Source organism: Pseudorca crassidens, chromosome 16, assembly GCF_039906515.1.
Source record: "Pseudorca crassidens isolate mPseCra1 chromosome 16, mPseCra1.hap1, whole genome shotgun sequence".
NCBI classification, from domain to species: Eukaryota; Metazoa; Chordata; class Mammalia; order Artiodactyla; family Delphinidae; genus Pseudorca; species Pseudorca crassidens.
In genome coordinates, this window is record NC_090311.1 from 28,843,767 (window position 1) to 28,867,150 (window position 23,384).

The 23,384-nt window shown below is 45.1% G+C and overlaps 1 protein-coding gene across 8 annotated transcripts in view; it reads right to left on the reverse strand.

The window, feature by feature from the left end:
* CNNM1 (cyclin and CBS domain divalent metal cation transport mediator 1) overlaps positions 1-23,384 on the reverse strand; it is a 50,706-nt gene that overhangs the window by 17,327 nt on the left and 9,995 nt on the right. For 4 of the 8 annotated variants that reach the window (XR_010935827.1, XM_067709744.1, XM_067709741.1 and 1 more), the window contains exons 2-7: positions 15,172-15,315; positions 12,184-12,324; positions 9,416-9,585; positions 7,697-7,796; positions 7,298-7,345; positions 3,806-3,868 (exon numbers count right to left, since the gene is read on the reverse strand). Coding sequence is in view for 7 of the 8 variants with exons in the window: in XM_067709744.1 (XP_067565845.1) it covers positions 3,806-3,868; positions 7,298-7,345; positions 7,697-7,796; positions 9,416-9,585; positions 12,184-12,324; positions 15,172-15,315 (666 nt within the window). In the remaining variant the exon portion in view is untranslated. The remainder of the gene's footprint in view (positions 1-3,805; positions 3,869-7,297; positions 7,346-7,696; positions 7,797-9,415; positions 9,586-12,183; positions 12,325-15,171; positions 15,316-23,384) is intronic. The other 4 variants (XM_067709745.1, XM_067709742.1, XM_067709743.1 and 1 more) reach the window with 3 other exon arrangements.

Here is a 23,384-nt window from a genome sequence, read left to right on the forward strand (position 1 = left end):
ATGCTGATGACTCGGCATTTTGGTAATTGTGCACATACACTCAAGAGGTTCCTGAGCGAGGGAAATGGAAATACTCTTAATAAAAAGAAAGAGAAGAAATCAGTAACAGACGAGTGTCCCAGCACCATGGCAAACTACTTCAAGTTGTATAATTCCCCCTGGCATTTCCTAAGAGCACAGAGGCACAGCTTGGGGGAGTGAAGAGAGAAGGGGAACCCTAAGCACAGTGCAAAGAGGTCTAAGAGGCGACAGATGAGCATGAAACTGACCACAGGACCCCTCAACAGGGCCCACGCCAAGCTTCCGACATATCCCTTGCCCACTTGTGCTCTTACATCATACCCTCAAGCTGGCCCTGGAGAGACTGGCAGGAGGGCAGGGTTTCCTGCTCTAGACCCCCAAGTGCTGTGGAGAAGTGTGGCAGACCTCATTCCTGCAGACTTCACATGGTCAGTCTGCAAGAGATATCTGTCCTGGATGGCAAGTTGGAGTTACTGAGCTTGGGTGGAGAAGACACCGGGGTAAAATTGGGTCGGGGTGGGAGAAGGGGAGGAAGAGGATTTTAAACTGCAATTAGGACTGGATGGAATCTCCCCTCATTCTGCACTGATGGGCTGGGGCCCTGAAAACCTATGCACAGTTCTGCTTTACTCATGACACCTGTGTCTGGAGAGCTTTCGCAACTCTATCACAGGGGCAGGACCCATGACACAGAAGAACATCCCACTCCCCTTTTCAATCTGGGGATTTGAGAGGAGGTAGGGCTCAGCAGCTGCTCGCTTACATCTTTCAAAACATCAGTGAGGGATGGGGAGGAATAGCTCACTCTGGTCATTGTCACTGTGCCACGGGGCATCTGTGTTCTCTAAACTGGATGGGCGAATTTAATTACATAGGCTTACAGGATTACAAACTAGGATTATTAAAATTCATCATTCTGGGGTAATATTCAACATCAGACAACCAAATGCCAAAAGCTCTCTGTCAAAGCTACAATGTGAACCCTGCAAATCAGCCCAAGTTAGGAGTCCAGATGAACTCACTCACGTTACATGGAGCTTTAATGGTTCCCAAATGTTTACTATGCAAGAGCCGACCCAAAGGAATACTTCCACTTACCACATTTCACAAAGTAAAGAGATTATTTTTAGGTACTCCCTTTATATTCTGGGGAAAATCTAACCTCACTGATCTCAGAGTACATTACAGATGGACAACTGGGCATTGTAAAAGGACCCTTGTTGCGACCTCTCTCCTGCCTTTGTGCTTTTGTGGAAGGACTGTCATGGGGAACTTGGAATCATCTCCACCACTGGGAGAAGAAAAAAGGGATGAATCTGGGGAGATTTGCAGTGGGGCCGTGTACTCTCAGCAGCTTTGTTTTTAAATGAAAGCACCTGCAAATCTGGCTAATTACACCACATTCTGGAGGTAATCCACACACCACTCTGCTCTCCTTATTTCAAATAAGGCTCAAATAGAAGGAAACTGCCTATGGTAATGGTGGCAATATTTGGTGTAGGGACCACCGGCCTCAACCCAGAGGGAGCACCTTAGTTCATTAGCACAGCTGTTTTCAAAATGCAGACAAGTCACAGCCCTCTAGAGGGCACAACACGCCCACGTTCAGAAGGGCAGCAAGGTCCCGGCCTAGAACAGGACCTCAGAGACTTGGACACCAGTCCGCATCCTTCTACCTTCCTACTACACCTTTGACAGTGACCCAACGGCTTAATTTCTCAGAGCTGCTTCCTTACCTATTGTTGCCCAGCAATAATTCCTAACTTCCAGGGTTTATCTAAGATGGGGGTAAGACATAATATACGTAAATTAATGTATCTGGATCATAAATCAAGTATGGGACCAGAGTGTGCCCAGAACTGCTTTCCATAAAAATCCAATGACTGAGGCTTCTTCTGCTGATATGGAACAGAAGCAAGAGCTACTGGGAAATACCAAATTATAGGTCCTGGGGATGTCACCCGGTCGCTAGGAAAGCTTGGCAGTTGGCTACAGAAGGAGGTGAGACAGAAGATGGTGGGAAGAAAAGAGCCGAAAGAGAAGCAGAACGTTCCCATCTCTCATTTTCTCCTGCTGTGCCCATCACTGCTCCACTCTGCAGAGTTAAACCAAGGGTGGGAATAAGCTGGCCTTGCCCTCCCCTGCTTCCTATTGGGTTGAACACACACAGTCATGGAAAAGTGGGGGGAAGGTTAAAAGAGCTCTCAGGAGCACATGGCACCAGCCAGAGTTGGATCGGAAGACTCAGTACCTCCTATAGGGGGACTGCACAGCAGAAATGAGTCACCTTAATTTTCATAATAAATACCGATGAACTAGAACTAACCTTCATAAGTAGGAAGTTATAATTAACTAGGTTGTCTGGTGAACTAAGGGTTAATTTAAAAAAAAACAACTCCTGCTCTCATGCTGTCATTCTTTTTTTTTTTTAATGCTTTGATCCTTTTCGTTGAAAATCTTTTAAAAATGCCCATCTTTCCTTTCTGCTGAAGCTTCCTAGCACGTTCTTCATTCACCAAGATTCCTCACATTGGAAGGATCTTGAAGGTCCATGACGTGGTCATTTCTAATTTTATGGGCAGGTGGGGGTGACCACTTAGCTGGGGAGGGTACCAGACTGGCATCTCCCATTGACAGTACTCCTGTAGTCATCATGAAGGCATGAGCTCTCACAAAGCAAGAAAAAAATTTATTTCTTGGTGGAAAACCTCCACTAAGTAAGAGAGAAAACTTTGGTGAAATTTGAGAAGGTGATTAAGTCGTCTCGTCCAGATAAACATGGGAACCAGATGGTTTTTGATGGAAAAATGTGATTTGTGAGAAAGTAGAGATCAACATAAGTAGTTCTGAAGTTGCAAATTTGGGGGTTTGAGGTCCCAGAACAGAGCCTTTTGAATGTTGAGGGTCTACTATACAGACAGTGAAACATAACTGGATTCCTGATGCCCGAGGCTACGGTGGGGCCTCAGAATCATCGCCAAAGCATTGGGATAAGGGAGACAGATGTAGAGGGTACGGGAAATTGGGCTGTGCTTTCACTTCAAGGTAACTTAACAAACAAATTCTTAGTTTGGTCATTACTTGCTCCATGACCCTAAGAGATCAACGTCTAGGGATGAAAACAATATAAACACTTAACTGATTGCTCAGATTTATTACATTCTACTCAATCCTTGAGTTACTGTGTGGCTCTGTGAGGAGCTACTTTACCTGATTAAAAAAAAAATCCAGTAACTTTTATTTAATTAACAAGAGAGGTTAAGCCTGATGAAAAGTTGTTTTGAAAATTTTACATATAGCATCCTTTGTATGAGCAGAGCTAGAGGGAATATGGTCACTACACAGTGACATTACTAGAAAGATAAGGAGGGGTTAGTGGGTTAGCTAAAGGCAGAGACCACATAGAAGAAAAGATGGAGGAAAAATAGGAATAAAGCATAGTCTTTCATTGTTTCTTCCTATTTTTCTTCTGCTGCACCCCTTATCCCTCCATTCTGCAGTCAGACAAATGATAAGGAAAAATTCACACCATTCCTCACCCCACCATTTCTCCATCTACGTACACAGATATATCCTTCGGGGCTAAGTTCACACGTGACACCCATTGAACCAGCAATGCCTGGTCAGTGAGTACAAGTGAGTGTTAGCCGTGCAACGTGCTGTGCCTTGGTCCTGGGAGAGGCTAGTTGGGAGAGACTAGTTTTCATGTGGGACAGTGACAGAGACCAAAGGCCTCTTGCAAACCCCATGGATCTATGGAGATCGAGACCCCATGCATGTTTACCTGGGGAGCCTGCCAGAGAGTCCCCTCTGCTGAAGACGAAGGTACGAGACACAGAGATGGGCACTAAAGAGTCAAGGATTTGTGAGTTGCGTAAGGGAAGATAAACATAAAAGGAGAGAGACAAAGAGCAAAGCGTGTGAGACAGTCTGTTCCCGGATCTTCACAACATCACATTTCTCTGCCAAAGTGAATCTTGCCTCTGGAAACATGAAAATTGCATCCTCTCACAAAGTCACTCTCCAGAAAGAAGAAAATAAAACAGACTTTGCTGAAGGTCTTCCAAAAAGATGCACAATAATTTCTGAGGGGATCAGACCCGCCAATGACAAGAACAGGCGGTGCCCCAGCAGGGAGTGTGTGTGGGCAGTGTTCTGTCTGAGGCGCCTTTTGGAGCCAGCAAATGTGCTGGGAGCCCAGCACTGTATTCCCACCGGGCTCTCCCAGCTGCCTCAGGTCTCCAGCTCACCTGTGGGAGGGGTGAAAGCAAGTGCATGCTCCTACTAGGGGCATCCTCGAGGAAGCTGTCTCCTGCCTCAGACTCCAAGGAGCTCCCTCTGTGGTCACAGTGCTGGGGGAGAAACTGTGCGTGGCTAGAGCCTTGGGACACAGGAAGGGCAGCATTTCTCGCAATCTTAATGTAAATCAACTTGATAAACTAAATCAGTCATTTCTTTGCAAGTACAAGTGCTCCAAACCACCTCTCTTCCTATCCCCTTTTCCTTCTCTCTCTTTCCCCACAGAGTCTGAAATGGTGCTGGCTATCGCTTGGGGCCTGGGTGGGGTGGAGTGTGTAGCAATACTCTAGTCCTTTCCCGACCTTGACCCTGATCAAGTAGTGTTTCTGCATAGGAACCTGTTTTCATCTCTCTTATCTGGTCATTCCCAGAGTCTCTTCCAAGGAACTAAATGAAGTCAGAGTGCAGGTGACAGCACACTGAAATAGGTGGCTTCCATACTCTTAGCTGCTGAGCCCGATGACTTGCCTGAAATTATCCAATAGTACAAAGGAGTGGGGAGGGGAAAGCCTTATACCTACCTGATAATCATTTGCTTTGTCAAATAATCATATTCTTTGTCAAAGAATATTTTAACAGGCCCCTAGTGTCACGAGACACACTGGAATAAGAAACCCCATTGTCTCAAGAAGAATCCTAGCACTTCTGGGCCACAAATTACATGTATACCCAGCCAAGCAGATAGGAGACTTGTTCTCTCTCCAATTGCACACCACTGTGGGCATCTGTTCTGGTCACGCTGAGCTCAGGCCCCGTTCCTCCAGAGTGCCAGGCTCACCATGGTCCTCCTGGGTTCCCTGGCAATCAGAACCAAGACAAAGGAGATAGTGCTGACTGCGTTCCCTTTGCCCTGCACAGGAAAACCAGAGGGACTTACTTGTAACCTCGAGTTCAACTGTGAGGCATTGGTCACAGGGCCAGTGTTCTGGCAAACTCATTGTCTCCTTTATTACCCTCAAGGCTGACAAAGCTGTAGGCTGGCATCAAGGACAGGGGTAGTTTGGTGGACTGAGACCCTACAAGAGTTTACTGCCTTGTGGCTCAGCTTAAGCTCTTCCTCAACCTACAGGTGAGGTCCTTGGCCAGTGAAAGATGCTGGGTGGCTGGACCTGGGCTGAGGGTGGACCTGGAACAAGGGGGGGGGCAGGGGGTGGGGTGGTGGTCTTTGGAGTTCTTCACGCTTTGCTGTATTAGGTAAGGAGGGCTTGGCGGGGAGGATGGAAAATGTCTCCATACCCCTACAGGCTAATTTAATTTCTTTTTCCTCCTGAAGATTGATAAAGATGCTCAGAAGTGTGGGGAGGGAAAGAGAGGTTAATATTTCTTTTTAGTTAACCAGTTTTGAAGGAGAGATTAGTGTTGCAAATTTACTGTGTCTCACATATAAAATGGAAGGATTTTGATAGAAAGAACTAGAGACAGGAAGGAAGGAAAGGAGGAAACCAGATAACATCTTCTTACTACTTAAAAAACTTTTTTTTAAAAGAAAGAAAGTCATCTAAATCAGATGGGCTTGGGAGCTTTAGGTAGCTCTTTTCCCCTAGAGTTCCCACATCTTTTGGTCTTATGGAAGAGCCAGAATAAGGCCAACATGTCTAGGTAACATTTCATATCCCAAGAGTTACTCTACCATGAGCAATCCCCAGTGTGATGGATGGTGGAAATCTCCTTTAGAGAACCAAGGTTTACCAGGTCCTGTAGACCATCCCTCTCCCATCTAGATTTCTTGTTCTGAGAACTGACACTTCCTTCATCAACCTTAATTGAGACTTGTTGGTTTATATAAGTATAATAATGTACGAGGATGTTTTATTTTACAGCTCTCCTTCAACTCATCTTGGACCACCCCTTGGGTGTGGGCAGCTACTTCAACTTCATTTCAGACATCTGCTGGGCTAGGATGTGAAGTTACACTGCAAATTGTTCCAATATTTCCACATAGAAATTACATTCTGGAACATGATGGATTTAAAAACTCTATTTCATCGTGCTGTGTGAACTAGTCAGGACACCGGAATGCATCTAGGTAAATCACCAACCTGCTGGGTGATTTGGAGCAAGTCATTTCTTTAGTTTCTCTGTGTTAAAATGGTATCTACTTTTCATGTGCCACGGATTGTGATATCAAGCTTTGGGTCCCTCTGATAAATCCCAGTAAAAAGCACTATGTAAAATCTTTCTTATGATGAGAAAAAACACCCCTTTGGCATTAAAATGGCCACCATAAACACTAAGAGTTGAAAGCAATGCAAAATTCAGACCGGTGAATCAAAGAGAAATCTAGAGAAATAATGCTTTCTGGATCACACTTATATCACAATAAATGCCATGCTCTCTAAGCACAAGTGCAATAACTTATGCAGGAAACAGAGAGAAGGTAGAGCACAGAAGGCACAGAAGACACCCGCCAGCAGCCCCGTGCCAGCCCCCACCAGCATGCACGGCCAGCTGCAGACACTTCTCCACCAGCTGAGATGTGGTAAATGAGGAAAGAGAAGCAGATAAGCAACATACGCACCAGCCTGGGACTTACGTCCTAAGATCTTGCAGTCACTTCTTACTAACCGCCACAGACACAATAATAGCGTATTAGGGTTTGCAAGTAAAGGACAGTGGGTGAATTATCACAGCAGCGAAGGAAAGGCTGAACCTCCACCAGAGCACACAAACCACCTGCCTGCATTCCCTGGCAGGTGACAATAAATGGGGCCTCCCCTCACAACCTCCCTCCCCCGTCATTCGTCATTTGCACGTGAGCAGAGAAGCAGCAGAAAACATTCCAGACACGCAGAAACTAAGCCCCCTGTGGTCCGTGGGTACCTGGCAGAAAGCAGTGTTCCTGGCAGAGCATACAAAGAGGCTGCCAGCATTTGTGTTAGCCCTAGCCCAGGCTGAGAGTGCTCGGTCCAGGTCCCCAGAGTGGGCTGAGGCAGGACCACAGCAGGGAGGATGAGGGAGGGGTTTGAGAGATACATACGAAGGACAGAGGATCCAGCCAGACTTCCAACCTTCCGCACATCGTTATCTAAGGACAGAAGGATGCAGTGTGTTTCAGAGGCAATTCAGAAAACACACCTTCTTAAAGGAATTCTCCCTCTTCCACCCCACCCACAGCACCAATCAACCCTGTAAAAACAGGGCAATCAGGTGGAAGTGTAAAAAGTAAAATAAACTTGTCTTTTCATATTGAAAATTACCACTATCCATCCCTAACACTGGGTAATGTTACAGTCTACCATGTACTTCCACAGCTAAAGCCTGGGAAGGTAAAAGGCTTGTTCAGGGTCCATAACGGGAGTCACAACTTGAACCCAGATGCATTTTCTCCACTGTCCCACTGCTTCCCCAATAAGCTATGGCTTGGAAACTGGAATACCTGAGCAAGCAGTGGTCATGATGGCTGGGACACCATAGTAGGTGAAGGCTCCGTTCTCGAAGCGAAGGCCTTCCTTCCCAACCTCCACCTCCACTTTACCCTGGAGAAAGAAGGAAGTGTACTAAGGGTGTGGACAGCACTTCCAGATCTACTAGTGATTACGACCCTAAGCACTTCTGCTTGGATAGTAAGTGGACTTAAAATCTTATCACAGGGAAATGTGAATTCTGTCTGGATACGTTTCAGAAACAGCAACTCCAACTTCAGAAGGCCTTGGCAGTAAATGACTTGCTTAGTTCATAAAGCAGCATCCCGTCATGTACATCCAAGCTTTCCCTGCAGACTGTAATGGCTCTTCCATGATGCGGGTCCAGGCACCAGCTAGCCCAGAACCCTGTAAACTGCCCCACAGGTGTAGTCTGAGACTAAACCATCTCTAAGTCTGGCTGAGATAAAGCCTGATTCTGTGAGAAGCTTGTGCATATAGTGTGCGTCTATGTGCCTGAAATCCACTGCATGGATCCGCCCACACCCTATGAAGCCTGTACTATTTTTATCCCCAGTTTATAGATGAATCATTTCTGAGGCTCAGAGAGGTTAAATAGCTCGGTCATGGTTAGTTAGACTTTAAAGCTAGATCTTTCCAATTTCTGAACCTACATTCTTGCCACTACATTTTACGCCTCCAAGATTTATTTGAAAATGGTTAAGTTTATATTAGGCATAAGACTCTATGTGTTCCTTGTGTTATATAAACGATGTAACAGGACACTTCTCCATTTCCAACAGTAAAGAATGCAACTCCATTTCTGGAGAAGAGAGGGCATTTTATTGAGGCTATCTGGAAGGATGGGTGTGAGGCACACTACCGAGTCCGAGCAGACAGGCTGCAGGGGAACTGTAACAGAGAGGCCCTTTCTAAGTCAACGTGAGTTTAATGAAGATTTTAAGACAATCACTGTATTTAGGATTCACCAGATTCTGTTGGAAAGAGACAGGGAATAGGGACGGAGTTAATGGTGGAGCCAGGTCAGGACACCAGCACTACCTAGTGCTGGAACCATGCCTGACACTTACTTACAGGCCTTTCCAGGCACCCAGGGCAAAGGGTGACTCTACTCCTGTGAGTACCGGGAAGATGCTGCCCCTCTTTCATTTGCTCGTTTATTCCCTTCCCAGTCTTCTGAAGGAGGAGAAGATTAAAGGACTGCAAAGGCTGAAGTGTGGTAGAGAGAGCGGATGTGTTCTGTGCGCTTTCAGAGAGGAGAGCAAGGACCAGTGGGTGGAAATCAGAGATGGTGAGATTTCAGCTCAACAGAGAGAAGGGCCTGAAACAAGAAGTGCCTGAAGTTTGGGAGGCAGTGCACAGTTGCATTCCCGGGCATGGCCAAGCAGAGACAGGGAGGCGTTAGCGATTCTGTAGGGCAGCAGGTTTGGAAATTCAGCGGCAGAACCCCTCTGCTGGGAGGTACCCACTGCATCCCACCACAAACATCGCTGATGTCAGATTAAATGCCATCAAGATCCCACCACTCCAGGACGCCAGCCAGTCACACCTGTCCCCTCTGAGCGTCGCGGACAAACACCCACACCAACCGGCCTTGCTCCCAGGGCAGCCAGCCGAACCTTGGAACCTGGCACAGAGGAGGCATGGCCGTTCCTCTCCAGTCTAGAGAGGTCCTGTCTTGCCCTTGGGGGGTCCGTGGCTTTCCCGCTCACCTGCAGAAGTAGCACAAAGTAGTCCACAGGGCGGTTGCGCTGGTACAGGTAGTGTTCCGGGGCCTTCTTGTTCTTCTCATCACACTTCAGCTCCTGGATCACGTTGGGATGTTTCAGGAGCCGCAGCAGGATCTTCTCCGAGAGGTACAGAGACTTAAACGGCTCCACTTCTAGGGGAGACCAGGAGGCAGGAGGAATTGGCAGCTGGAAGGAGTCAGGATGGGCACAGCCAGGGCCATTCATGCTCTCGGGCACCAAGCTAGCAGGATTCCTGCAGTTCCCTTGGGTGGGTGGGGGTCTTAAGCCCACGTATGTGTCTCAGGCCCTCTGGGGATGTGTGTTCCTGCACTGGCACCTCAGGAGAAACAGGTCACCATTTTGGCAATGTCAGTTTTGTTATTATTTTTCTCCTTGACTTTATTTAAAGCTGCACATAAACTTAAAAAAGAAGAAAATCCTGCCATTTGTGACGACATGGAGGAACCTGGAGGATGTTATGCTAAGGGACATAAGCCAGGCACAGGCACAAACACTACTCGATACCATTTATATGATGAATCGAAAATAGTAAAATTCATAGAAGCGGAGAGAATGGGCTGGGGGAAGGAGGTAATGGGGAGGTATTAGTCAAAGGGTACAGAGTTCTGGTTATGGCAGATGAATAAATCCTAGAGATCTACTGCTCAGCCTAGAGAGGCTAAGAGCAATACTATCCTGTATACTTAAAAATTTGCTAAGACAGTAGATCTTTTTTTTTTTTTTTTTTTTTTTTTTGCGGTATGCGGGCCTCTCACTGCTGTGGCCTCTCCCGTTGCGGAGCACAGGCTCTGGACGCACAGGCTCAGCGGCCATGGCTCACGGGCCCAGCCGCTCCGCAGCATGTGGGATCTTCCCGGACCAGGGCACAAGCCCGTGTCCCCTGCATCGGCAGGCGGACTCTCAACCACTGCGCCACCAGGGAAGCCCGGACAGTAGGTCTTATGTTAACACACACATGCAAAAATAATAATAACAAATAAAGAGGGAAGTGATGGATATGTTTACGGCATAGATTACGATGATGGTTTCCTGGTGTATGCTTATCTCCAAGCTCATCAAGTTGTATACATTAAATAGGTACCGTTTTTTTGTATATCAATTATACCTCAATAAAGTTGTTCAAAAAGCAACATGAGGGACTTCCCTGGTGGCACAGTGGCTAAGAATCCGCCTGCCAATGCAGGGGACACGGGCTCGAGCCCTGGTCTGGGAAGATACCACATGCCGTGAGCAACTAAGCCTGTGCGCCACAACTACTGAGCCTGTGCTCTAGAGCCCGTGTGCGACAACTACTGAGCCCACATGCCGCAACTACTGAGTTGGACGTGGATAAGTAAGCCATGTAAACATGGCTAAAAAAGTTTTAATGCTACAATCAAATGAAATACAGAGAATTTAATCTGACTTATTTGTATGACGTGTATCTGTTGAATGAAATGAAATTTCAAGTTAACAGGAACAGTTAATTATTTAAGTGGGAAGTTCTCAATAATGAGAAGCATCACTGTATCATATTTACATATTAATAGATATTATTATTTATATTGTTATGTTATACTACACTATTATGGTACATCATTATATTAACAGATACAGCTGTTTTGTTCTGGGAAATCAGACAGCCAGTAATTAAAAGAAATCTGTATTGAGAACTAGATAACATGTTGAAAACCCTAAAGAAGCTCCAATTTATTTATGTATTTGTTTATTTATTTATTTTCTTTATGACCTGAACTTTTAAAAAATTTTTATTGGAGTATATTGATTTACAATGTTGTGTTAGTTTCTGCAGTACAGCAAAGCGAATCTGTTATACATATACATATATCTACCCTGTTTTGGATTATTTTCCCATATAGGCCATTACAGAGTATTGAGTAGAGTTCCCTGTGCTATTCAGTAGGTCCTTATTAGTTATCTATTTCATATATAGTAGTGTGTATGTGTCAATCGCAATCTTCCTGTTTATCCCTCCCCACTCTTACCTCCTGGTAATCATAAGTTTATTTTCTACATCTGTAACTCTCTTAGAAGCTCCAATTTAAAATTTTCTACTTTTTAGTGACTGGAACAGTATTAGCACTCATTATATACTCAATAAATACATGTTAGATTAATTACATATTGAACTTAGTAATGTGTGTGATCATTTTAGGTCAGCACATTATTTAGACATGGATGAGAAGGTTAGACGGTTCAAAGACAAACTTTACTTTCTTCACAAGAAGTTTATCTTTGGATCCTCTCTTTTTTTTTCTTTCTAAAGATTCCAGTATTCACAATCCACATCTGTATTTGAAGAACTCGTAGCTCACAGGCCTACATGGCCCCTGGAGGGTCTGGGCCCCAGGGCCTTTGTGGCTGCACAGGACATCGCCTGTCCCTCCCTGATGAACCCTCTGGGGCCCACCACCTCCCGCCTTGAAGCAGGTGGAGGAAGGGAAAGTGCAGCGGTGAATTCCTCAGCCCTTTTTTCGAGTAGAAGAGAGAAAAGCAGAGTAGCATTATGCTCACTTCCCCACCTAGAAGATCAGGCCTGAGGCTGAAAATGACAGTATGTGGAGTCTGTCGCCCCACCTAAGATGACCTCCTCTCCTAGAACAGTGGTTCTCAGTCCCAGAATTGGAATTAGGTCGTAAGGTATTAAAAGTGATTGGTGCCTGGGTCCCACCCTCCAGAGCTGCCTTGCCTGCCTGCGGTGGAGATGCGGGCGGGCAGAGTCATCATACCTGTGGCCATGAAGCGGTGCGTGGCCAGCAGAAGCTGTGGAGAGATCTTCACCCTCATCTCCGAGTCAGAAAGCTTAAACAAGGAGAAGTCGTGCCGCTTCCTCTCCCTGTGTGGGACCCTCTGCTTTTTCCGATTGTCGGCTGTCGGGACAGGGGACACATTGCAGCTATCTCAGAATCGCTAATGGTTTTTGGAGGTTTCACCATAACCACCTGAGACAGATAGTTCCTTTGGGACCACAGGGATTTCTGGAAAGTGTCAACTGTAGGTGACATCGCAACATCTCTTTCCCAGAGACTGGAAGGATGTGGATAAGGGATAGAAGGTGGGAGCTGCTGCCATGTCTCAGTGTTACTTGCACTGAAGTGGTGAACAGTGGAAAAGGGGAAGGCCAGCCTGGGGCTCCCAAGTTCAGGCTTCTAGGGCTGGCCTCCCTGTTTACGAGCTGTGCAAGCTCTCCAAGCATCAGAGTGTTCGTGTGTTTTAATCTATACAATAAGGTTAGTGATTAATCATAATTTTTCTGCTCATCTCAGGAGTCTCTTATTATGAGACTCCAATCTGAACCTATCTGTGAAATGCTTACAAAAAGGCGTTCAAACGCGAGGAACTTGCACTCATAGCCTCAAGGACTTTGGCAGGGCCCAGGGGGTTTCTGCCTCTGCCTTTCTCCTGTCCCCAGAGCTGAGCTCACCTGGTCTCTTCCTGCTGATTTAAACCACACTCTGAGTGGTACTTGAGGCATGCCACCCAAGGGAGGAGGGCAGTCACCCCCCTCCCCACTGACAATTCTCTTGCTTCAACCCTGGCCCCTCCACGGGGAGAGAACTGGGGGAAATAAAGGAAAGAAGGAAAAAAAATGGAAATAGCTCTGTAATCCATAAAGGTGTGGCCTCTGGGTGGCGGCCTCAGGCAGGACTGTTGTGATTACTAATTGAGAAAATCTCTGCTTTTTCCAGTTTAATTTTTTCTTCCTGCTTTTTAAAAGCTTGTCTTAAAAAACATGTTTAGGGGGTAAGGGGAATGTTTTCTTTGGTCATGTCTCTTTTGCTTTCCCTTAGTATTGAGTAAAATTTTGAAACTTTAGTCTATCTTAACCTGTGTTAAGGGGAGCAAAGAAACAGACTTGGGTTTTCTCCAAAGTTGGCCTAGAGAAAAACAGGGCTGCAGGGAACTTTCAGTGCAGGCTGAGAGGACACAGTGGAAATGAAAGGGAATGAACTCCAGGGACAGGGTTTCCTTTGGACTCTCCCCCTCCCTTTGGAGCTCACCCCACCACACAATTGGGGCTCCCTTCTAGAGGGAGAAAGTGCCTTCCACCGCACTGCTCTCTTGTGGGCCTGCCTTGGACTCTGGGCCCTGGCTTTAACACTCCTTGTGTCTGGCTGCCACAGTGGTGAGATCCAGGCCCAGCTGCCCTGGGGGGTCAGGGTCCAGGGAGAAGCAACACTGTATTCCTGGCTCCTTGGCCTTCTCAAAGCTCTTAAGGATTCATGCCAGAGTGGGAAAACCCTCTCCTTTAGAGAGAGGACGGTTAGGCAAGACAGCAGCAAATACATGTATCAGACCAGTCCTTTTGTGTGACTAGTGAGTAACGTTCCGATTTGCATGACACGTTTGTCTAAATATCCCCTCTCCCTCCTCCATCAGAATGCCACCGAACAGTTCATCATTGGAGAATCAGTCTTCTGATCTCCCTCTTCATTCCTTCAATTTTATTAGTGTGCATTCGGAGTATTAGGTCGTTCAAACAAAGGCCCTCGGAAGAGCTTACTCATTTAGACCCCTGTCACTACTATCAGCCACTAACACTTTAGTGTGAATGTTTTCACCACTATATCTATTGAGACACTTGGGAATTCTAAATCATGAGCCATGGGCAGAGGTGGAGAAGGGAGAAAGGAATGGGGGAGGGAGAAATTAACCCCTAACTCAAGAAGATGAGCCCCCTCAGGGCTCCACAGCAATAGCAGACACTGGGACACTCCTGCTATGTTTCGTTAAGGCCTGACCCACCTTTTAGGTCTCACCCCAAAGTGAAGCACTCTCTCTGTACCACTCACTGCCTTAAGAGTCTCAAAACCTTTTCTACAGGGAGCTAGTCTCTGAACAGCTGCCTCTAGCAAACTAAGGATAGGGGTCCGGAATGGGTTATCTGAGGGGAGGAAAAGGGACTGCTGTCCCAGGTGATGAAATTCATTCGGGAGGAGGAAACACTTCCTGGCCTAGGGGCTCCCATGGATTTAGATAACACTCCCATCCCTGAGGAAAGCAGGCCTTTGTAATGTTTGCAAGCAAAGCTGTGATAAGGCTCAGTAACCGAAAGCAGTCACTATCTGCAAGAAGGAGTCCGTGTTGTTCCTGAGGGGGAGTGGGGAGGGGGGGCCAGGAGGCCAGAAAGGAGGGAGCAGGGACCAGAGCCAGGGGTGGGAAGGAGGGAGAGGGAGAAACCAGGCGGCAGGGCTGAAAATGCACAGGGGACAAGAGCGACTAAAAGGGCGACTTCAGGTTTAGCTTAGGTTGTGGTGGGCAGTCTCGTGAGTCTCTACGGCTCACGGATGTTTTGAATGAGTGGATCCTGAGTGGAACCCCAGGGGGTGCTGGGGTCTGTGTCTAGGTGGATGAAGAGACAAACCAGGAACAGCACAGGGGACAGAAACAAGGGCAGAGGGGTCATCCGAGGTGCACTTTATTTCCTTTGGTTCCTTTTCCATCCAAAGGCCAGGAGGTCTCCTTTTCATAGTCTTGGCTGTGTTCCTGAAGGTTCCCTCTGGGTAAACATTTAGCTAGCACACTCTCAGTGACTCAGGGATGGTTCAAGTCAGGGCATCTTGCCGTGCCGGCTCCTGGCAGGAGGGGGCTGACACACAGCAATGCCTGGGGCTTGTCCTGACCCCCTTTTACACTGTTCACCAAACTAAGCCAGCTCTGAGAATCTCAGAGAAAAATATGATGGCCTTGGACAAGAGCCAAGGCTGTGCACTTACTGTAGAGGTCAGTTTCATCCAGGATCTCCGACTTGATGATCTCCTCTATGATGTCCTCCAGTGTGACAATGCCCATCACCTCATAGAAGGGGTCCCCTTCTCCCTCATTATTCACCCGCTGGACAATGGCCAGGTGAGACTTTCCTAGAGATGAAGGAAGTCACAGTTAAGCATCTGGGACATTTTCAGAGAACTTTCCTTGTGAGAAAATTATACTAAGTTTACCTCTGACCAGTCTTGGGACTCAACCCATCCCAGGACCTCTTTAAAATATGAAGTTTGTGTACAAGTTCTTATAAATGCAAACTTTATACTTTTACATCACCGTCTCTTCTTAAGAAAGTTACCTAATATACACAATGTCATTTAAGTGTTTTTTTCTGTAACTTTCCTATGTTAGCAAGTATATCTAAGCTGAAGTATAATGAATAATCTAATTGAGAGAACAAGAATTTGGCGTCAGAAGAATTAGGTTAGAAGACTTTTTCCTCCAGAAAACTTCCCTGCCCGCCCCCCCCCACTATCCCAGTGACTATCTGTGCAACTGATCCTGGATAAATCATTAAACCTGTACTGAGCCTCAATATTCTCATCTAGAATTAGGGGATAATACCAGTATGGTGATTTTCAAACACGGCCCCCAAATTCTTTGATATGCCTTCTACTGAGAGGTGTGGTCTAATCCCTTCCCTTGAGTCTGGGCAGGCTTGTGACTGCTTCAACCAATAGAGAACAGGGAAGTGTTGGCTATGAGGCTTCGGAGGCTGCGTCATAAAAGGCATGTATCTTCTGCTGTAGAAACACTCTAAGAAGTCTGACAACTATCGTGAGGCCACCATGGTGCAGAGGTCACATGTAGGTGCTAAGGTGACAGCCCCAGCTGAGCCTGGCCTTTCCGCCATCCCACCAAAGCGCCGGACAGGTTAGAGAAGAAGCCATCTTGGCAGTGGATCCAGACCCACCGCTGGTGTCCTCCCCAGCCATCCAAGATGTCTCCAGCTGGGGGCACAGTCACAGAGAAGCAGAGATAAGCAACTCCCACTGTACCTTGTCTGAATTCCTGACTCAGGAATCTGTGAGCATAATAAAATGATTGTTGTTTTATGCTTCCAAGTTTTGGGGTGGCTTGTTAGCAGCAGTGGTAACTAGGACAACCAATATCCATAAGGTAATTGTGGAGCTCAAATGACTTGGTGGATGTGTGAAAACGCTGTGTAAACTATGATGTATCATAGGCAGTTAGTTAACTGACTGCCCAACCACTGAATAATAGTTAACATTTATTGAGCTCTAACTACGAGCCAGGTACTATTCGGAGCACTTTACATGTATTAGTTCATTTAATCCTCTTAACAACCCCTGAGACAAGTACCATTATTATCCCTATTTTACAAGGGAAAGAACTGAGGCACAGATTGGTTAAGTAATAAGCCTAAAGTTACACAGCCTGTAAGTGGCAGAGCTGGATTGTGAACCCAGGTAACCGGGTTCGGTCCTAACCTAGCGACTGAGTCCTACCTAACAGTCCTGCTTCACCTTGATTTGTTTTCATTTGCTGATAGATGCATTTCCTGGATCTGTTTCTAAAATGTCAATCTGGGTGGTTCTTTTCCTTGGCTAAGAGAACATCTCTTTAAATTAGGAGAATACCTAGGGTACTGACTCAGATGTTATTCTTGCCAAAAAAAAAAAAAGGAAGTTCATGCCTTATCATTACTACCCTTTTTAAACTTTTGCTTGGCCATTGCTAAAAATATCAGATAAGAGGAGTAGTCAGTTTGCCAGAGGCATAATTAACCATTAACATTTAAACAAATGAATTTCTGTATCAAATACCTCAAATCACAAGATAGCTACTTAGTGGGATTTTTAATAATGGGAAAGATGGTATCCATATCACTCAAGAACGGTCTCTAATTTCCTCTCTACCTTCAACCCATCTCTCAACTTACTCCCAAACTGATCTGATCAGGCCACTGCCCTGCTCAAACACCCGCCAAGGCTCCCTAGTGTGCACAAAATCAAATCTAGGCTCCTTAGTTCGCTATTATCAAGACTGTAAAATGTAGCTCTTCCCCGTCTTTCTGACTGTGTGCCTGCTGCATCCTCTAATCATCCTGGACTCCAGGTGCACCAGGTTACCTCCAGCTCCTCAACTTCCTCCACGTCCACTCTCCAAGTCCTCACTCACACTGCTTCCTTCTCCTACTCTGTCTCCACTGACCCTTTGAGTTCCAGCTCAGGTGCCAGCTCCTCAAGAAAGCTCTCCCAGATTTGCCCCATTTTGTATCTGAATCAACCTCTCCTTGCCTGTGTTTCTAAGCCCTTGATAACTCCATTAGCGCATTGATCACAATTTGCCGCTTCTCGTATCTTGCAATGTGTGTGTCCTCTACTGGACCACGTTTCCTCCTCAGATCATAAGCTTCTTCAGGACAAAGGCTCATACACTGAGACAGGGTTCTCTCCATATAACAGGCAGCCAATAAGTGCCTGAGGAACTGAAGTAAGACTGAATAAAAATCCATAGTTGATGTAATAGATGGTATTAAACCCAGACACTAAAACCTTTTTTAAAAATAAAATACAGGGGCTTCCCTGGTGGCGCAGTGGTCGAGAGTCCGTCTGCCGATGCAGGGGACACGGGTTCGTGCCCCGGTCCGGGAAAATCCCACATGCCGCAGAGCAGCTGGGCCCATGAGCCATGGCCGCTGAGCCTGCGCATCTGGAGCCTGTGCTCCGCAATGGGAGAGGCCACAAGAGTGAGAGGCCCGCGTACCGCAAAAAAAAACAAAAAACAAAAAACAAAAAAAAACCCCAATGTGTTTAAATAAACATTTAAAATGCATCAGTGGTTCTAAAATTATCCTTTGAAACAACTACATCCTGCCCAATTGGACTGAAGTGTTTTGTAGCTTAAATTAGATTATGTTAACTGTTAGTATGTGCTCAATTCAAAGTTGTTTTTTTCAACACCTGTTCTTAAACTTCTGGCACCTGTTCTCACTTTTCTGCTAACATGTGCTAGAGATGACAAAACAAATGACTACCATAACGGAAAAAACTGGAAAAGTGATTTCTTAAAATTATTTTCTTTTTTTTTCTTGGGGTATCGTTGTTTTACAATGCTGTGTTAGTTTCTACTGTACAGCAAAGTGGAGTTCCCTGTGCTGTACAGCAGGTTCTCATTAGTTATCTATTTTATACATATTAGTGTATATATGTCAATCCCAATCTCCCAATTCATCCAAAATTATTTTCTATAATTGGATAATTTTTGTTATGTGGAGCCCAGAATATATATAATATAGCCATACTTCCTGCCACTAAGAGATTAGTTCATATAATGGGATTAAATAAATTAACATTTTATGTTGTTTCACAAAGAGTGCCATAACTTCCATGTGAAAATCCACCATTTGTGTACACCTTATAAGGTCAATTTGAGGACAAGCTATGTGATCACCAGGCAGTAGAGATTTTAAGTCCTAATTGTAATATTCAAGACAATGTACTTATGTAATCTATTTAGAAACATTTTAAATTCACAATCAGCCTTTATGATTCCCTCAAATGCCTGTAGAGATCTACAAACAAATGAAGGAAGTCATTGTTTCTTGGGGACAGACTGGAACAGGAATCAGCACTCACATAACCCTGTTCTGAGCTGACACTGGGACAAGAAAACCAGCTGTTCCCATGACACACATACCCGAGGTCCTTCCCTCAAAAAGTCTGGCCTTTAAGAGACCTACCTCCTGGTACTCCTTCTCTTCCTGGGCCCCAGAAGTGTTGGGGAGCTGTGGGCCTGGGGCATAATAGGTTCATGGCTTTATCAGAGATCTTATCAACCCTGAGGGATGACTCACAAGTATTTAAAACTGGGGCAGCAGGGGCTCAAATTTCCCAAGTGTTTTCACCTTTTTCTGGGCAAAAGCTGGTTTCTAATACGCATTATTTCTCCTCCCACGGATGAGTGTTGTGTTTACTTCCTAATGGCATACTTGAGGGAGTGGCTTAAATCTTGGCTAATCCCCTCTTCTGCCCTTCCATGAGGTTCTGTGAATGGGAACTGTGGCCTTTTCTGCTGAGCTGTCCCTCTACAGACCAGCAGAATTTTTCAAGTTCCTTCTCACGACTACTAGTCTATTGATTTCAGTTTCCTTCCAACTTACTAGAAAAGCGGGATGTCTGTGAAATAATTTAGGCTGACAATGATGATCATTAACATTTATATAGAACTTAACAATTTATTAAGAGGTTCCACACAGGGTACAGGAGAGTCATGGAGATTGTGAGCAGATGTTCCTGAGAATTGTGAGAAGCCCTCATTTTGTGAATTAGAAATGTTTGGCCAGGTCCCCAGCTTTCTCCAGAATCTATTTAGAGACAATAAGAACTGATGTCTTATGCATGTTTCTTGGGTAGGTCCTGTTCCAAGTGCTGATGATATATCAGTGAGTATGACGTAGGAGGAACAGTAAAGGAGACTGAGAAGGAGTTCCAGAAGGTAATGAAGTCTCATATTTCCCTCCTTCCAATTTTGGGTGTATAGTTCTTAATTTCCATGCCCTCATTGTATCCTGGATGACTGCACTAATATCCTAACCAGTCCTCCTTTTTTTTTTTTTTTTCTGTTCTAAGGCATACTATCCACTAAAACCAGATTGACTGCTCCGAAACATTGCACTTACGAAGTTATTCCCCATCTCAATAACATGGACCAATAACCACGGAGGGTCATTTCTGAGCTCTTTTTCCTGTCATTAGAGGCCTCCATGGTTTAGGGTATATACCTTGCCTTCTTTCCCACTACTCTATCAAAATATAGAGCATTTTGAATGATTTTGAAAATATTTCTGAATGCTTTTTCCCCATTCAGAAAATAACTGGTCCAAGGATACTCAGACAATAAATGGTGGAGTCAAAATGTGAACTCAGGGAACTGAAGAGGACCTACCCAGCTAGGATTTGTGGAAATCTCTGAGACGAACTAAACAAGACTGGATATTTTAACCTCAGGCCTTTTAGGCACAGAACTGGCCTAGGAGGCTGCCTGTGGGGTCGATTTGACTCTCTCCAGGTTCAGGCTAAACATAACCAGGATCCTCTGCTTAACAATCACCATTGGCTAAGCTTTGGCAGATGGTGTCATTCTCAGGCCACAAAGCAATCTCAGATATGAGGAGGATACATGCAAGGGCCTTTGTTGTCCAGCAGATCTATTAGTTCTGAGCCAGCCCAGGGGCTATGGCCGAACTTGGCTAGTCTCTGGGAAAAGAGAGAGATGTGGCTCTGGGGGCCCTATCTGAAGGAAGCCAGACACCTGAGGTGGCCTGAAAACCCACTATTCTGAAGGTTCTCATTCCAGGTGAAGACCGCCTACAGCTACTCCGACGTTCTCCAGACTGTTTCTGATCTAAACCAAGCTGACTCCTGAGAGCACAGGTCAACATCCACTCGATTTTCCAGTTTTTGCCATGGTGGTGATTACCACACCTACTGTAAACTGGGGTCATATGTCACCTCTGGTCTTCACCATCTCTTTGCAAAATGGGGATTGTTATTACTAATATGAAGATGAGGAAAATGACACTCAGAAAAATAAGTGACTCACTCAAGGCCGAGAATTAGTACGCCATAAAGCCAGGAAACAACTCAGGTCCGTCTGCCTCCATAGCCTGTGCTTCTCCCAGTACACCTTGCTGACTCCACATTTCAGGCCAGATCTCAGGTTTCCTGTCCCAAATGTGTTAAGAGAAATGGGAACTTATTTTGTAAATGGCTGAAAGTATGCAGAACTAATGCCCAGCACCTCACAAAGGCAGAGGAGGGCTTTAGACTGTGAAGGGGAAAGGAGGAGTCACTGTCCCCCCACTCCCTGGCACAATATGTCTGCCTTCCGGCTCAACCCTTCCCACGTCCAGCCTGATATTTCATTTTGTGGACTGCTTGCAGCTTTAAGCGGTTTCATTGATCTGGCTGTGATATTTGTTTGTAGGTTAGTTTTTTTTTTATTTGCCTGGGATGTCTGAGGAAGGGCAGAGTGATACAGGAGGAAACTGAACTGATGACAGGATAAAAGAAATATAAGGAAATTTCCACAATCAATTTTGGTCTCCTGGGCCCTATCCAAAGTAAACAGCTCTCACTTTTATTTTCTTATTATATACAATGACTTCTACATGGGCTGAATCAGAGAAAGCACTTGTTATACAAAACAACTAACTAGACAGAATTCATTTAACTAGATCAGTGAGGAGAGAGGCAAATGGTGGAATGTCTTAAATGCTGTACAAGCATTATCTTTAGCCTTTGCGTTAAGCTTACAATGTAGGATCAATATTGCCATTTTAAGAAGAAGGAAGGTAAGCCTCATTCAGAGTGGTAGAGTGACCTGCCCCAGTCACACAGCTAGTAAACAGATGAACTGGGCCCGGACTATCTCTGTCTGTGGCTCCACAGTCTGAGACAGCAAGTCACAGACGTGGCTTCCTGTTCTGCCTCAGTCACTAACACTGAGCAGGACACTTGTGTCTCCAGATTCCATGTGCCTGTACAAAATGGGGATAAATTCTACTGACATCACATGCATGGTGAGCACAAAATGAGTTACTGTTTGGAAAGATCTTTGCAGAGGTAAATGCTTTGCAACTATAAGGGATTATCATTGCTATTTTATAATTTGTCTTTTCTGGGCCTCAGTTTTCTCCACCTTAAAATTAAAGGATGGGATCAGGTGATCTCCAGCGTGCTTTTTTCTGGCTCTAAAATTCTATGCTTTTATAAGGCTAAACAGTCCCGGGCTACAAAAACAGTTTGGCTTAACAGGACGTTTCTTTGTGATGATGTATGACATACCAGAATTTTAACAGTGCCAATAGTTACAGCCTCTTGAGTTTACAAAGGAGCTTGAACTCCTAATGTTTGTATTTTAATTTTAAGAATAAAATGAGAAAAATTACCCTGACACATGCTAGACTTTAAAAAAAAATTTATACAATCAAATCACTTTCTATGAAATCAGGAAGAGAAACACAAAAAACGTTATCCTACCAGTCCTGCAGCAATCACCTAAATTTGGAAAAACAAAACAGTCCCTTTCTCTAGTTTAAAAAAAAGGCTGTACTTTGTAGTAATCCTGCTCTACTTCATCAGAAATAATCAATGCATTTATCACCAAAAATTTCTCGAGCCACTAAAAGGCAATTATAAAAAAAGTCAGGCATGTCACCCAGAACACCATGGTAACCAGCATCACCAGGGCATGAAAAAATAGTTGTTAGTCACTAGACTCTAAGCTGGTTGGCAGTTTGGCTTGCTAAGCAACACTGCAAAAATAGCAGAGTAACGACCCATTATCTGGAGGTCTGACTTTGCATGGTCTTGAATCTGGTCCCAGAAGGAACTATCCCAGGTCTATATATCAACCCCATACCTGAGGCTCCCAGTCAAAGCCTAATTAATAATTTATTCAACAAATATTTATTGAAGCCTATTGTACACCAGGCACACAATTCTCAACATATGTATTTACTTGGTTTCTCAGTTAAATAGAATTGACACAGAGTGGTTTTGTGATGAGTGAGGTGAGGGTAGGGATTTGCTTGAGGCCGACTCAAAGAGAACTAGAAGCTGACAGCCAGAGGACAGAGAAAAATGTCAAAGTAGACGGAGAACTGCTTTATAATACAGCATAAAATAACTACACTCTCATGACCATGATCATGCGTCATCAAGAAAAGATTGTTATATTTAGGATCCTTTGTTAAGGAAGGCAGGAATGGGTATAAAACATTTTAGAAATATCATCACCAAAAATAGTTAAAATATACAGTTTCGGCACTTGGAGGGAATGTAAATTATGTTTGACAAATGCCTCAATCTGCCTAGCTCCCCATTTAGCTGGAAGAAAAGCAACATTATAATCACGGTTTTACCAGCTTTTGAATGTTGTCTCGGTTCCCTGTCTGCCTTTATTTTTCTAGCTCAAGCTCCCGCCTCAGCTAAAATGCCCTTTCCCTTCCTAACTGCTTATCAGAGTCCCTCTTCAGTTACTTCCTCAGAGAAGTTTTCCCAGGTCCTTCCAGGGAATTATTTCTCCCTTGCCCCCTCGCCCATAGATGTTGTCTGGATGCCCTTCCCTGTACCCCAGGCTGCTTTGTATCATTTTCATCCCTCTTTTCAGCTCCTGGATATCTATATCCATGTCC